The 15,823-nt window shown below is 35.0% G+C and overlaps 1 protein-coding gene across 2 annotated transcripts in view; it reads right to left on the bottom strand.

Moving 5' to 3' along the window:
• The window catches only part of MAP4K3 (mitogen-activated protein kinase kinase kinase kinase 3), a 188,317-nt gene that overhangs the window by 46,328 nt on the left and 126,166 nt on the right, over window positions 1-15,823 (bottom strand). The window contains exons 14-16 of one of the 2 annotated variants that reach the window (XM_003262767.3): window positions 13,704-13,762; window positions 12,206-12,268; window positions 3,994-4,052 (exon numbers count right to left, since the gene is read on the bottom strand). In XM_003262767.3, the coding sequence (XP_003262815.1) occupies window positions 3,994-4,052; window positions 12,206-12,268; window positions 13,704-13,762 (181 nt within the window). The remainder of the gene's footprint in view (window positions 1-3,993; window positions 4,053-12,205; window positions 12,269-13,703; window positions 13,763-15,823) is intronic. The other variant, XM_003262766.3, reaches the window with a different exon arrangement.

Genomic DNA, 15,823 nt, shown 5'->3' with positions numbered 1-15,823 from the left:
AGGCTGGAGTGCAGTGGTGTGATCTTGCCTCACTGCAACCTCCACGTCCCAGGTTCAAGCAATTCTCATGCCTCAGCCTCCCGAGTAGCTAGGGTTACAGGTGTGTACCACCATGCCCGGCTAATTTTTGTATTTTCAGTAAAGATGGAGTCTCACTATATTGCCCAGGCTGGTCTTGAACTCCTGGCCTCAAGTGATCCACCTGCCTCGGCTTCCCAGTGTTGGGATTACAGGTATAAGCCGTGAGCCACCACACCCGGCCAGCATTCCACTTTTTTAAAAAGAATCTTCCTGGGAGCTCTCTAACAATAAGAGAATGGTTGAATAAGTGAATATGAAAAAGCAGATAGCCCATGGCTCAGGGATTCATATGTATATTTTAATTCATTTACCTATAAATCTCCATTATGTGTTAAGATATTTTATTAATGAAATTACAGAATTAATACAGTCTTAATGAAAAGTAGGATGCATGATTTACTTTTTAGGCTTTATAAAAGAGAAAATGAAATATGGCTAAATTTGCTAAAAAGTCTGTTTACAGTAAATACTGCATCTTGAGAGCACTGGAGAAAATGTGATACTGATTTATTCACCAAGATTGAGTGTTACACAATAAACAATGTCACTATTCACTAGTCCGCTTGAATTCTTCTCTTATGGAAGTTTTAGAAAGTAAATAACAAAACAAAACAAAAACAATGCTTTCAGATGCTGAATTCTAAGTCAATCTAAAATGAGTAAGAAATGTTGACGAAAAGGTTAAAAATGAAACAATGTACAAACAGATATGGCAGAGGTCTAAAATGACCACCAAAATGCTCAGCATATTTGCATTAGCTAAGGAATCAGTGCTGCAGGTTATTAACATCTTTCAAAATTGTCAAACTGCCCCCAGTCTGTAAGTACTGCTCTGATTACATTTCAAACAAACAAGCAAACAAACAAAAACCCTATTTCTCTAAAATTAAACAGCAGTTTTATTCACTCATATTATCTACTTGTTCATACAATCAACAATTATTTACTGAATAACTACCATAAATAAAGGCAACTAATAAGTATTTACTAAGTCCTAAATGTGCTAAATGCTTTATAGCAATTATTCCATTTCATCCTTAGCACCCTATGAGGCAGGTACTATTATATTATCCATTTTACTAGCAATAATAGAGGTAAATTTCTCAAAGTCATGTAGTTTATAGGAAAAGCCATCTGGCATTTACTACTACTATACTCAGCTGTGCCAGGAATTGTGTAATTCAATGTACTCCTTTAACTATTACTTATTAGAAGAGAATTTACCTTCAACCTTTTTTGCCCTAAATTAAAACAAAACATAAATAATTTAAAGTTTTCTTTTCTTTTTTTTTTTTTTGAGGCGGAGTTTCATTCTTGTCACCCAGGCTGGAGTGCAATGGCATGATCTCGGCTCACTGCAACCACTGCCTCCTGGGTTCAAGCGATTCCCCTGCCTCAGCCTCCCAAGCAGCTGGGACCTCAGGCGTGTGCCACCATGTCCAGCTAATTTTTTGTATTTTTAGTAGAGACGGGGTTTCACCATGTTGGCCAGGCTGGTCTCGATCTCCTGACCTCAGGTGATCCACTTGCCTCAGCCTCCCAAAGTGCTGGGATTACAGGCGTGAGTCACCACTCCCGGCCTAGTGTTTTCTTTTAAAAATAATATTTTGTTGGTTTTAAATAAATTATCAGAAAAGCTGACCTTAGTGAGATTAGAATTCCAAAGAAAAGGAGACAAGCAAGTATAAGTCAAAATACATATGCTTCCTGTTAGAAAAAGAAAAGTCCTATGTTAACAATTCTAATTAGATAGTTCCTGCATGGTCTGGAATAGGTAGAAACCCATCAATGGAAATCTGTCTGCCTGATCACCTATGGAGAAAGCAGGAAATCCCGTTTTTAAAACACTGCCTACACAAGAATAAAGCAGACATATCAATACAGCAAGAGGAGTGCTACATCCATGCTCATGTCACATGTATGTCTATACCTACACATGAAACACAGCCAAAGGGCAAACTTTTGGCCAACCTACCTTGCCAAGGGTTCGTTATATAGAATACAGTTCCTTAAGCAGGGATCCAATTCATCAAAAAATGAAGGTTGGGCAAATTATTAACATTTTACCTAGCCAAAATAACTATACACTATGAAAATGTCTAACAATCAGAAATCAGACAATGGAAACTAAGGAATCTGGAAAGGCATTTCGTGAGGGGCTACATTTTTTTTTTGTACTTTGAATGTACAAATTTTTAAAATGTATTTAAAATGAATCAAAAAAGGTAAAAAATATTTTCCCAAATTTTTCAGTCTCTTAAAATACACTAAAATTTGCTAACAAGGTCCTTAAAATTAGGGACTTCATATTTAGAGAAAATAACACAAAAACACTTCAAAAATTTTTTTTATTTGCTAATCCACTATGAGACAAACTTTCCTTTGTTTTTCACCAACTAAGACAATTTATAAATCACAAATAGTTAACTATTTAGGTAAAATTTCATTTTTTCTACCAAGAAAATTTTACACTTATTTTCCATTTTAAAAAACATAAATGCTAATAATAATAATGACTTAATAACAGTATCAAAGCTAATAATATTTTTAAAACTCTGACCATATTTAACTGAAGTTCAACTTAAAAAAAACTAATATATTTCTCTAGGTTGTTATTAAAGCCTTTTCTCTGTGTTACGAAAGGATAGTATATTTAAGTAAAAAATTAAACATTTGGTATTTAGTTTATTAAAAAAAGAGAGAAACATGATTTTGCATTATTACCCTTAAAACTAAGCTATTTGTCTTTAGTTACTATTTCTCAACTGCTTAACTTAAAATATGAGAATGTATGTCTCAACTCTCTAATGCAACTGAAATAGTATTTTGAAATTTTGCAAGGCATGGTGGCTCACACCTGTAATCTTAGCACCCTCTGGGAGGCTGAGGCAGGTGGATCACTTGAGGCCAAGAGTTCGAGACCAGCCTGGCCAACATGGTGAAACGTAGTCTCTACAAAAATACAAAAAATTAGCTTGGTGTGGTGGCAGGCCCTTGTAGTCCCAGCTACTGGGAGGCTGGGGCATGAGAATCACTTGAACCCGGGAGGCAGAGGCTACAGTGAGCCAAGATCATGCCACCGCACTGCAGCCTGGGCAACAGAGTGAGACTCTGCCTCAAAAAAAAAAAAAAAAAAAAAAGAAATTTTAAGTTGTTCTGACTATTAAAATAATATATGCACTGCTGGAAGTTTGGTAATTTAAATTATATTCCCTTATAAATTAGTTTTTATCATGATAATTTATCCACAAACTTAGAAAATGAGACTCTAAGGGGAATAGCAAAGTTCTGTCTCCCATCATACCTGGTAAATGAACAATTTAAGTTGTTAATGTTTGTAAGCTGCCTTTTAAACCTCTGTGCCTCTATCAATTAGATAGTGCCTGGTGTAGAAGAGGCATTAAATAACTGTTGAATTTATTTACTGCCTAGATTGGTAACTTTTAAGAATTCAGACACACATTTTAACTACTATCTTACTTTAAAAAAACCTTATAGCCAAAAAGTTAAGATTTCTAAGTTGTATGAATAATTCCAGCTGTTTTCAGGGACCAACCCATCTTAAGAGATGTACCAAAGCAAGTTTTATAAGAAATAAACAGATCAATTTTAGAAATAAATAAAGTGCTAAAACATATATCTGCCTTCAGTGGCAATACATGTGGTTTTCTCTAACATACAAGATCAGCAATGTAGCCTGATATAAAAAAATTATGTTGATGCTTCCCATTATGACAACTATTAACTAAATAATGAGCAAGGAAGCAATGGAAAAAGGTTAAATGCGTATTGTAAAATATAAATATATCTACCAGCTTAATACAATTTTCTACCTTAAATATTAAAATATAATATTAAAGGCAACTTAATCATTCTTGAATTTAAATTAAGTTTTAAAAGAACTTTACTTACTTGTTTGCACCTAAAAAGTAACTACCTTGGTGTCCTTGTCCATATTCCAGTTGCAGATCCTAATAGTACAAAATAAAATACTTAGCACAATAGTAGTATATCACACACCATGATACATTAATAGATATTATTTTTAAAAGACAAGTCCCAGACCCCCAAATAAATCTGTATTGCTATACATTCTTAAAAAGAAGGATTTCATGAGTCCATAGTCCTGATTTAAGTATTTTATTATTTGAGTGTTTTTCTTGGAATTTTTCTGAACAACATATGCAAAGTTTCACTTTTGGTTACTGTTACTTTAACTTTTGTAAAAATCAGTTTTTAGAAAGAAAAAAGCTCAAATAAGGTGTTTATTCTCCAGTTATAATGAAGCAAAAATGTTCAGAAGTGAATAAGCAACAAAAATCTTGGTTTGCTTTGTATATAGTATCTAAAATAATTACGTATATATACACTTTCACATATTTCTACTGCTGTTTCACGCAGGTAATAATTTTTTAAAGATAAAAAATTGGGTGCTATTTTAAAAGTAAATTACATATATGAACTTGTGCAATATTATAAATTGTACTGAAGGACTTTTAATAGTTTTTTAAGAGTATAAAAGCAAAACTTCAAATGAGTATTAAGGCAGTTCCTTAACTATTTAAACACCTTCCGACTTAATGCTGTGGGTTATAGAGTGTTAAGAATTAACATTTAAAAGGATGAACAGTATACATGCTCAACTCAAATGCCTTCTTGAGAAAAAGAGATGTGCTTTCCAACAACCATGAAAAGAATGAAGTAAAGCTGCCTTTTGTCCTCTTCTTAAAGAGCCACTGTAATCTATGCACTGTTTTAACCATTAACGGGGAATATTTGACATTTTAAAAATGAATCTTATTTACATTAGAATATAGCGTATTTAAAGTGCTTTTTACTTTTACAAGATATTCTCAGATTCATGATCAGGGCTTAACACAAAAGTCACCTTGCAGCAGCCGCCTTCCAAGACTGCCAGGGATTATCTGCAGCCTTCTTTAAGTCTCCACAGCATTTAACACACAGAGCTCCCCTAGCACTTACACTGCATTTTAATCTATTTACATGTTTGTAAAAGTGAGCTCCTTAAACAATGGGAAATAATCAAATCTATCTTCTTTCCTTACAGCCTATGGTCTAGCATTGTTCCTGGCACAAACTGACTGCACCATAAATAAGCGCTTGTTCAAATGCCAATTGTTTATTTTCCCATAAATAAAACTTCAGCCTCGTTAAGATACACAAAGCTAATTCTAAGTCACACAAAAAACTAAGCCTCAGAATATAAGGATTTTAAGCAATACATTACATTTAAGAGAAAAGCACTTTAAAATTTAAATATTCCAAGACCTGTCAAAAAAAATCTGATGAAAATTAAAATCAAAATCCCGGTTTAGACAAGACTCAAATTTTGTCTTCTTCAATATTTATGTTCTTCCATGCATAATAATGTGTTCTTATCAGTGTCAGAAAAGATAACACATCATAAAAAAGATTAGTTGACTGTCACACTGGTATCACACGAAATTCTAATGAAAAAGGACATCTGTACTCTTTAATTTGTAATGATATATCTTAATAAGATAAAATCATTGTTATCACAAAACTGCACAATTTAAGTGGTCATGACTTTACTACTGAATCCTTAAACTGCAGTATTCAGTAAAGAGAAGTACTAAATTAAATAAACACAAAATTTGTTTCCTTCAGCTACAGATAACTGGGCCCTCCATCAGACCAGCTACATCTTTAGCCAATATAATCTCTTAAGCCTTTAATCAAATGACAGCTTCCAAAAGCACACATTCGTGTGGAGTGGACATGGCTCTTCTGTTATATAAACACAGATGTGTCATAAGAATATTCAGCTCATCTGATATAAGACAAATAAAAGGCTGGTAATAATGATTAAAAATAAAGGAAACAGGCCAGGCACGGTGGCTCATGCCTGTAATCCCAGCACTTTGGGAGGCTGAGGCAGGCGTATCACAAAGTCAGGAGATCGAGACCATCCTGGCCAACACATGGTGAAACCCTGTCTCTACTAAAAATACAAAAGATTAGCTGGGCGTGGTGGCCTGAGCCTGTAGTCCCAGCTACTTGAGAGGCTGAGGCAGGAGAATCGCTTGAACCCGGGAGGTGGAGGCTGCAGTGAGCCAAGATCGCGCCACTGCACTCCAGCCTGGCGACAGAGAGAGACTCCGTCTCAAAAAAATAAAAATAAAAAAATTTTTAAAAAATAAAGAAAATAAACTGAGATCAGCAGTATATTTAGAAAGGTAAGAAAAGTATCTAAAATAACTGAAGTAATATATTAATCGAAAATTGAGCATAGGCTCATATAGCGAATAACATTCAGGCTAAGAGAGAAGTTGTGGATAGATCCAAGCCTGATGATTAAATGGGTCATGTCCCAAGTCTTACCAGGAAAGGTGAAATTCAAAGGGGCTCATTCTTTAACAATTTCTTCTCCTTAAATTATGTTATAGCAACCATGGAACTAAAACAATGTGCTAGGAATACCATAAGTAAAATATTACTTTAAATCCTTCTAAAAAGTTTCTAATCTCATTTAATACAACCATTGTTTACCAAGCACCTATTGTCTGACAAGAATTCAGACAGAAAATCGGACAGGGAAAATGAGAAGAAATAAAAAGGAAAGGAACAAAAGTGAAACCAGGGCAAAGTTAGTAGTTCATTATATGTCTATGGGGCAGTCTAAGAAAGACTGATCTAAATGTTTTTCAAAAAGGATTTGGAAGTTATTCCATATCAGAAAAATGCTACCAAAATAATGCTTGGAAAGGCGCTCAAACTATCCCAATATGATGGTATCTTATGGCCATTCTTTATAAGCTAAACAAGAAACACTTAAGTATGACAGCAAAAAAAAAGTTAGTAGCACTAATCAGGCATCGACTTGTTAATGAATGACAGTGTTTACACAGTAGAGTCAAATAAGTAACAGGAGCTGAAAACATGCAATAACCTAGTACAGATTAAAAGTTCAAGATCGTTATCCTAGCCCAATTAAAATATCTTTTTGGGTTGCAAAATCCTAATTTCAGTAGTTCATTTTAATGAATGGGAGACTATTTCTAAATTTCAGCTGGAATTTCTAAGAACACAAAGTGTGAGAAAGAACTGAAAATGAACAAAGGATGTAACATGGAGCACTGGAAAAGGAAAAGCATATGACCAAAAACATCTTATTGTAGTTTAAAAAAAATCCCCCTTGGAGATTTATTAAGTCTATACCTGATGAGAAAGCAGCAGGAAGTCAATAGAATTGATACAGTTCACTACAAAAACACAAAAGAAAAAAAAATACTTGAGCAATATATCTTGACCAAGAAAAGGAGAACAGGAGAAATATTTTCCCATCAAAAATGAGAAAATTATGGCACAAATAAGGTTGTTAGTGAGATACCTTTTAATGCAGTAGATGATTTATAGAAATAGTGAGGGGTTGAATCCAGGATAACTCAAATATTTTTTATTTCTTAAAAAGTCAGAAAAGCAAGTAGAGTCAAAATATTAACTGATCAAGTTAGGATTCTGACTAATAAAAGCAGATTAAGGAGCCTGAAAATGGAATAATATGACTTTTCTACTGCAGGCTCGGAAATGAATATTGGCAGGTGAGGCATACTATATACTTCTTCAGAGCAATGATTATGTTACTATTTATTTATGCCCCTCCATAGCCATTAACATAGTGTTTTCTGGGTTTTTGTTTTTGAGATGCAGTCTCGATCTGTCACCCAAGCTGGAGTGCAGTGGCGCGATCTTGGCTCCCTGCAACCTCTGCCTTCTGGGTTCAAGAGATTCTCCTGCCTCAGCCTTCCAAGTAGCTGGGATTACAGACGTGCACCACCATGCCCAGCTAATTTTTGTATTTTCAGTAGAGATGGGGTTTTGCCACCTTGGCCAGGCTGGTCTCGAACTCCTGACCTCAAGTGATCTGCCCGTCTTGGCCTCCCAAAGTGCTGGGATTATAGGCGTGAGCTACCGTGCCGGGTCAACATAGTCTTTTATACAGAATGAACTTTCAATTTTTTTTTTATTGGTATATGGGCTTAAATAACCAGTAAAACTATGCATATTAGAAAAAAATTGCATCAGTTAAGACGGATGTGTAATATAATCTTCTAATCTGAAGATAGCATTTTGCAGATCAGATAAACCAATTTTTACGGTTATGGGCAAAACTCTTTTAATTAACTTACAGTGAGTTTTTGTTTTAAACTCAGGCATCTTTCAAAAATTTTCATACTGTCAATTCTAAAAAATCAAGCCCTATTCTTCTGGCTTCATATATTAATTATCTGATTTTTTTTTTTTTGAGAGAGCACTTTTGGACAGCACAAAAGTTGAAATACAACATTCTAAATTCACTTACAAAATCACAAAATAAAAACAGTTGGCATTTAAAACAACCAGAAATCACGGGTAATATGGAATGTTTATGTAGCAAGGTCTTTAAAGGGGTAAATGTTTCTTCTGGTCCCAAAGGGATTTAGGGTTTTTACCTTGGTGCCAATTGCCAGCTAAGATGAAGGCCAGACATTTTGGATTCCTCAGGCTTTTAGTGGCCAGCCACAAGCATTTGTAAGAGATGAAATCTTGCTCATAATGCCAAGATTTTAGAATTGATAAGATTAGAACACAGAAATAACTATGGCTACTTTATACCCATTAGGATAGCTATTATCGAAAGTTAAAAACAAAACAAAACAAAACAGAGGATAATAACAAATGCTGATGAGGATGTGGAGAAATTAGAAGTCATGTGCATCGCTGGTGGGAATATAAAATGTTGCAGCTGCTGTGGAAAATAGTATGGCAGTTTCTCAAACAATTAAAGATAGAACTACAAGTCCATTTCTAGTTACATATCAAAAGAATTGAAAGCAGGGACTCAAACAGATATTTGTATATCCATGTTTATAGCAGCATTATTCACAATAGCCAAAAGGTAGAAGCAACTCACTGTCCATCAATGGATGAATGTATAAACAAAATGTGGTATTTACATGCAATGGAGTATTATTCAGCCTTAAAAAGGAAATTCTGACACATGCTGCAACACGGAGGAACCCTGAAGGTATTATGAAATTATGCTAAGTAGTGAGCCAGTCATAAAAGAACAAATATGCTATGATTCCATTTATACAAGATAACTAGAGAAGTCAAATTCACAGTCAAAAAACAGAGTGTTCACTGCCAGGGGCTGGAGGGAAAAAGGAATGGGGAGTTATTCTTTAATGAGTATAGAGTTTTAGTTTGGGAAGATGAAATCATTCTGAAGATGGAGAGTGGTGGCATCTGCATAACAATATGAATGTACTTAATGCCACTGGACTGTAGACATAAACATTAAAATGGTAAATTTCGTAATGTGTATTTTATCACAGTAAAAAAAACAAAAAACATAACCATGGGACATATATATTTATTTTAAAAAGGTGGGGGGCCCAGTATTACTTTAAAAATATATACTGATGATGTTGGGTAGAGGCAATACAGTACAGCGGTTTAGTTTTGCATTCCTGAGCCAGGCTGCTTAGGAATCCCAGCTCTGCTATTGTTAGCTAAAGACTAACGAATTTCAGCTTCTTTGCACTTTAAATCACCTCATTTGTAAAACAAGAACAATAAGTTAATAGATTTAAAGTGCTTAGAATAATGCCTGGTATATAAAAACCTCTAGATAAATGTTAGCTTTTGTTACCATTGGGAGTGAGCTTTAAGGCTGATTTTATAAGCTGTATACTCTGACAAATATTTCATTCATCCCTCTTCTGCCAGAACTATCCTAACAGTCCCTAAATCCCTCCATTGTCACAAGACCCCCGTCAACTGCTCCCCTGTACCACAAGAAACTCCTGATTATAGGGCAGGGAGCGGGGATGAAGGTGGGAGCAGTTACAGGGAACAAAGCCATAATATGGTAACTTATTCAAGTTACTAGGCTAGTTCCACATGTGGCACAGAAAAGAGTATTTGTAATTTGTTTTTTTTTTTATTTTTTTAAGATGGAGTCTCGCTCTGTCACCAGGCTGGAGTGCAATGGCACAATCTTGGCTCACTGCAACCTCCGCCTCCCAGGTTCAAGCGATTCTCCTGCCTCAGCCTCCCGAGTAGCTGAACTACAGGCACATGCCACCATGCCTAGCTAATTTTTTGTATTTTTAGTAGAGACAGGGTTTCACCATGTTGGCCAGGATGGTCTCGATCTCTTGACCTCATGATCCGCCCGCCTCGGCCTCCCAAAGTGCTGGGATTACAGGCGTGAGCCACCGTGCCCGGCCAAGTATTTGTAATTTTAAAGTATTATGTTTCCAGTTTTGTTGTTATCTTTTCTACATGGAGGATATCAATAAATAATAGAGTCAATTTAAAATTTTGATTGTGTTGTATTTCTGCAATAAATTTCACTAATTGTCATTCTAGCCTACATGTCTAATTCTGAAAACATTTTCAATCCAGCAATCACCGACTGTATTTTCTTCAGACATTCTATCTCACTTGGCCCCTATGGGTTAATTCTCAATCCTCACACATTCTGTCTCTTTAGGCCATTGAAGACATCCCCTCTTTATTTTGAGACAGTGCATTTACTGGCTCTCCTAGCTTTTCAACTGCTTCTTCCGTACCTCCAATGTTGGTTCTACCTGAATGTTAAACATAGGCAACATCCACTGAGGTAACCAGTTTCTTGCACTCTTTCTTCAGATTTAACAATGGGGAACACATGCAATTTCATGGCTTCATCTATCACTTCCTCTTTGATAATTTAAACCTACTTTTTTTTTAAAGGAATCCGAGATTAGCATGATAATTTCAAAATCTCAGCTCTCTGCCTGACATCTCTCAAACCTGTGGTCTGTGCCTTGGCAACTATTTCCAATTCCCGCGAAACAGAGCCAGCATCTGCCCCTTTTCTTCCTGAAGAATCTACAATGTTCCTACACAATACTGACATTAGTCTTAGTCCCTCCCAGAAGCCAGATAAGCCACACGGAATCTACAATGTTCCTACACAATACTGACATTAGTCTTAGTCCCTCCCAGAAGCCAGATAAGCCACACGGGCCCCCAAGCTCTTCTCCTTCTCTCATCTCTACAGTACCTATTGTTATGTTAGCTTCCCCTCATCAACACTTGTCACCTGGCAAAATGTTGGCAAGCCATTATGTATTTTGTTGCATGGTAAGAGTTTGTATGTGTAAATATATTCTGTCCAATAGGACAGCAACCTCCCTAAAGCAGGGAAATTATGTCTAAAATCTCTTTTATATTTTACAAATGTCAGAGGTCCTAGATTACAAAATTTACATAAAGAATCATTTAAGCCAATCAAAATTGAAAGATGTATGTTACTAAGGTAAAGAGGAAGGAAAGATAAGGAAAATTCCATTTAAAAGTCAGAAAAGTAGAATCTAGGAGTAAATATGGGGGTAACTTGGAGCTCTCGCCAACCACAGTAGCAGAAAGAACTATTTACTTAATAACAACTATTAAAAGTATTATTTATTTAATATTTAATAGCATCAATTTCTCATTTTTTCTTATGTAATGGTAAGACAATATTTATAACTTCAGGAATGTTTTATAATCTAAATTTTGTTCTAAGGAAACCAGACATGATAGTAATGCTGAAAAATTAAAACTTCATCTGAGAATGATTTCATTGTTAATGTAGGAATAAATTATCTTTAAAAATTATATATGTACCATATATTATCTGAATAATATATGTACCATATGATATATGAATACATAATATATGTACCACATATGAATAGTTTATATATATACATGTGGATGGGTGGTTTCTAGTTCATTAAAACAAGTTACATCATTAAGCTGGACATTTTTACAGGGAAATGCCATTTCTTAAAAAAAAAAAAAACCCTAATATATAAATGAGAAAATTAAATATTAACATTTTTCATAAAAAAGACAGGCATGTTTATTACTACAGCATTATATCTGAGTAGATATATATATGTAACTTGTTATGGGAAAAAATTGCTACAATTCTTAATATACAGAAGTTTGCTAAATGATAGCAACTTATAAAACAATGCTTTAATTGGACAAAATGTTTGATCTTAAAAGAAAACAATTACGACTAAAACAATGCTGACAAAGAAAATCAGAAGATGAGAAATACCAGATTAGATCTTGCAGTGTAGTATATTTCTTCTGAACTGTCCAAAAAACCATCACTGTCGGGCTGTTTAGCAGAGACCAAGAAACCCAAGTTATTTATGCTTAGACTAAAAGCCACAAATTCACAAAGGGAAACTTTCACAAATGAAGTAAGTCCTGCTAATATAATTTTATTAAGGCAAATGGAAAGTCAAACTGTATTAGGCAGCTTCTAAAAAAGCAACATTGCAACAACTTTGCTCTAAAATGCAGTTACTAAATTAGTACAGAATTTAAATACAGGCAATGCCAACTTACAAAGGGAAACAAAAAATAAACTCAAACTGCCTTAACAAAACACAATTAGCATTTATAAATATCATGACTACTTTTTCTTAATTTTCTCCACCCCTCTTCATAAATGTCAGGCTTTGGTATTACAATATGATCATTTTAAGAGTTCTTCTTTAACATCCTATTCCTCCACACTGGTACATTGAATTAGAGTAACTATAAGGTAAAGGCTAATGACACCCTTTGTATGCTTCAGTCAAGTGAGCTAAAATAAGCATTAAACTGAAGAAGAAAGCCTTCAATCCTTAGTACTTATTAACAGTTACTTTCTTCTCATTATTAAATAGCAAATAAAAAATGGAACAGACATCATATGGAACTCTGGCAAAATAATTTCTTTAGAATTTTGTATTTTCCAATATCTCTTTTTTTATTGTTCTATAGAATATTAACATCTCAAATAGATGCAAAGTATTTTGCTTTTATGACTCAATCTAATATATTATCATTTATCTGGAAAGGAGTTTATAAAACAACAACAAAAGAATCATACAAAGTATATTCATAAAGTTATAGCAAGCCTTAAATGAATGACAAACTTCATTTACTATGTACGCCTCATCTCCCTAAGTTTTAGTACTCTATACAGATATGATTCTACCCTAATGTTTGGAAACCATGGCATTTATCCTAAAAATACACATTTTAAAAAGCCCCTCAAAAACAGAAAAAATAAAAAATAATTTAAAAGTCAGCATTAAAAACATTTAATCAGAGAATGGTAAAACTAGTTTCTCCTAAAATAATTTTGAAAATATTCAGCAACACAGATTTATTTATTATGAATTTGAGAATTACTTACCTTTCTGTTTCCCACAATTTTTTAAAAAATTTTATTTTGTTTTTAAAGACAAGGTCTCACACTTTCGCCCAGGCTAGAGTACATTGGTGCGATCATAGCTCACCGTAACCTTGAATTCCTGGGCTCAAGGGATCCTCCTGCCCTAGTCACCCAAGTAGCTAGGACTACAAGTACACACCGCCATGTCAACTAGGTTTTAACATTTTTTTGTAGAGACAGGGTCTTACTATGTTGACCAGGCTGGGACCTCAAATGTTTTTGAAAATATTAATGATTAGCTTTTTTGGTCAGTACTAATACATCACACAGAGACAAATTAAAACATTTATTTTCAGTGTTAACATTCTAAGGCTACACTACTTACAAGTTCATGATGTGGTTCTGTCTCCTTTCTTAAGGGTGGATCAAATTTCACTTGGCCAACTAAAAAAGAAAAAACAGTAAAACCAGGATGTTTTTATATTCTTAATGATATAATAATTTAAAAAGTTTTTCCATGGTAAAAGACATTTAATGCTACCATCAACCACACACTGATCTCCAAAGATACTTGTGTTCAATTTTTAAAACTGACACTAGTAATTGTAAATATTCATAGTGGTGCATGTGATATTTTGATACACGTGTACAATGTGTAATGAACAAAACAGGGTAATTAGGATATCCATCACATCAAACATTTATCATTTCTTTGTGTTGGGAACATTCCAAATCTTCTAACTATTTTGAAATATACAATAAATGATTGTTAATTATAATTTCCCTACTCTGCTACTGAACACTAGAATGTATTCCTTCTATTTAATTTTATTTTTGTACCTATGAAACAACCTCTTTTCATCCACCTATTTCTTACCCTTTCCTGCCTCTAGTAACCATCATTCTACTCTACCTCCATGAGATCAACTTTTTTAGCTACCACATATGAATGAGAGCATGAGACATTTGTCTTTCCATGCCTAGTCACTTAACATTAATGTCCTCCAGTTCCATCCATGTTGTTGCAAATGACAGGATTTCATTTTTTTATGACTGAATAATATTCTGTTGTGTATATATACTACATTTCTTTTATTTATTCACCTGTTAATAGACATATAGGTTGATTCTTCATCCTGGGTATTGTGATAATGCTGCAATAAACTTGGTAGTGTAGATATCTCTTAGATACACTGATATCCTTTGTTTTGGATGCATAATCCAGTGGTTCTGAATCATACGGTAGTTCTCTTTTTAGTTTTTGAGGAATCTCCATACTGTTTACCATAGTGGCTGTACTAATTTACATTTCCATCAATAGTATGTAAGAGTTTCCTTTTCTCTGCATTTTCACCGGCATGTGTTATTTTTTGGCTTTTTAACAACAGCCATTTAAACTAGGGTGAAATGATATCTCATTGGGGTTTTTCTTTTCTGATTTGCATTTTCTTTACAATTAGTGATGTTGAACGTATTTTCATGTATCTGATGGCCATTTGTATGTTAGCTGGAAAAAGCCCAATAAAGTCTTAACTGCTAAAGCTTAATTTGTTAATTCTAAGCGTTTTCCACAGTAAGAAAAGATGATTAACAAAATTATAGGTGTGTACAATCAGGTTCTAACTTGCTACTTTGCTGTGACCAGGCATAAAACAGAGACAATCTTTTTTGTTTTTTGAGACAGAGTCTCTTTCCGTTGCCCAGGCTGGAGTGTAATAGCGTGATCTCGGCCCACTGCAACCTCCACCTCCTGGGTTCCAGCGGTTCTTGTGCCTCAACCTCCTGAGTAGCTGGGCCTACAGGTGTGCGCCACTACACCTGGCTAATATTTTGTATTTTTAGTAGAGATAGGATTTCACTATGTTGGCTCGGCTGGTCTGGAACTCCTGACCTCAGGTGATCCACCCGCCTCGGCCTCCCAAAGTGCTGGGATTACAAGCGTGAGCCACTGTGCCTGGCTGAGACAATCTTAACTCAGTATTTAGGTGGGTAGACAGCCGCTGATACAGGGTACTTGTGGAAGCCAGCCTGTAAGATGGCCCCCAGTGACTCCTGCCTCTTGGTATTCAAAATGCTTCCACATTGGATCAGGGTTGGCTGATGTGACCAAAAGACCAGAGCAGAAGTAACTGTATATGAGTTCCAAGATAAAGCTTCTGTCTTGGGCTCTCTCTGTTGGATCACTTGCTCTGGAGGAAGTCACACTGTGAGCAGCCCTAAAGAGAGACCAATAACAGGCTGAATAGACCAATAACAGGCTCTGAAATTGTGGCAATAATCAATAGCTTAACCAAAAAGAGTCCAGGACCAGATGGATTCACAGCCGAATTCTACCAGAGGTACAAGGAGGAACTGGCCCCATTCCTTCTGAAACTATTCCAATCAATAGGATGGACTCATTCTTAACCTACTTATCAGATCTAAGGGCCATTTGATATCTGAGCCATTAACAGCTTAAAAGCATGTACACACCTAAAGAGAGGCCTCCTGGCAAGGAAGGGAAGC

Source organism: Nomascus leucogenys, chromosome 19, assembly GCF_006542625.1.
Source record: "Nomascus leucogenys isolate Asia chromosome 19, Asia_NLE_v1, whole genome shotgun sequence".
In the NCBI taxonomy this organism is placed as follows: Eukaryota; Metazoa; Chordata; class Mammalia; order Primates; family Hylobatidae; genus Nomascus; species Nomascus leucogenys.
The sequence above is the reverse complement of the archived record's forward strand: the minus strand, read 5'-3'. Positions and strand labels throughout refer to the sequence as shown.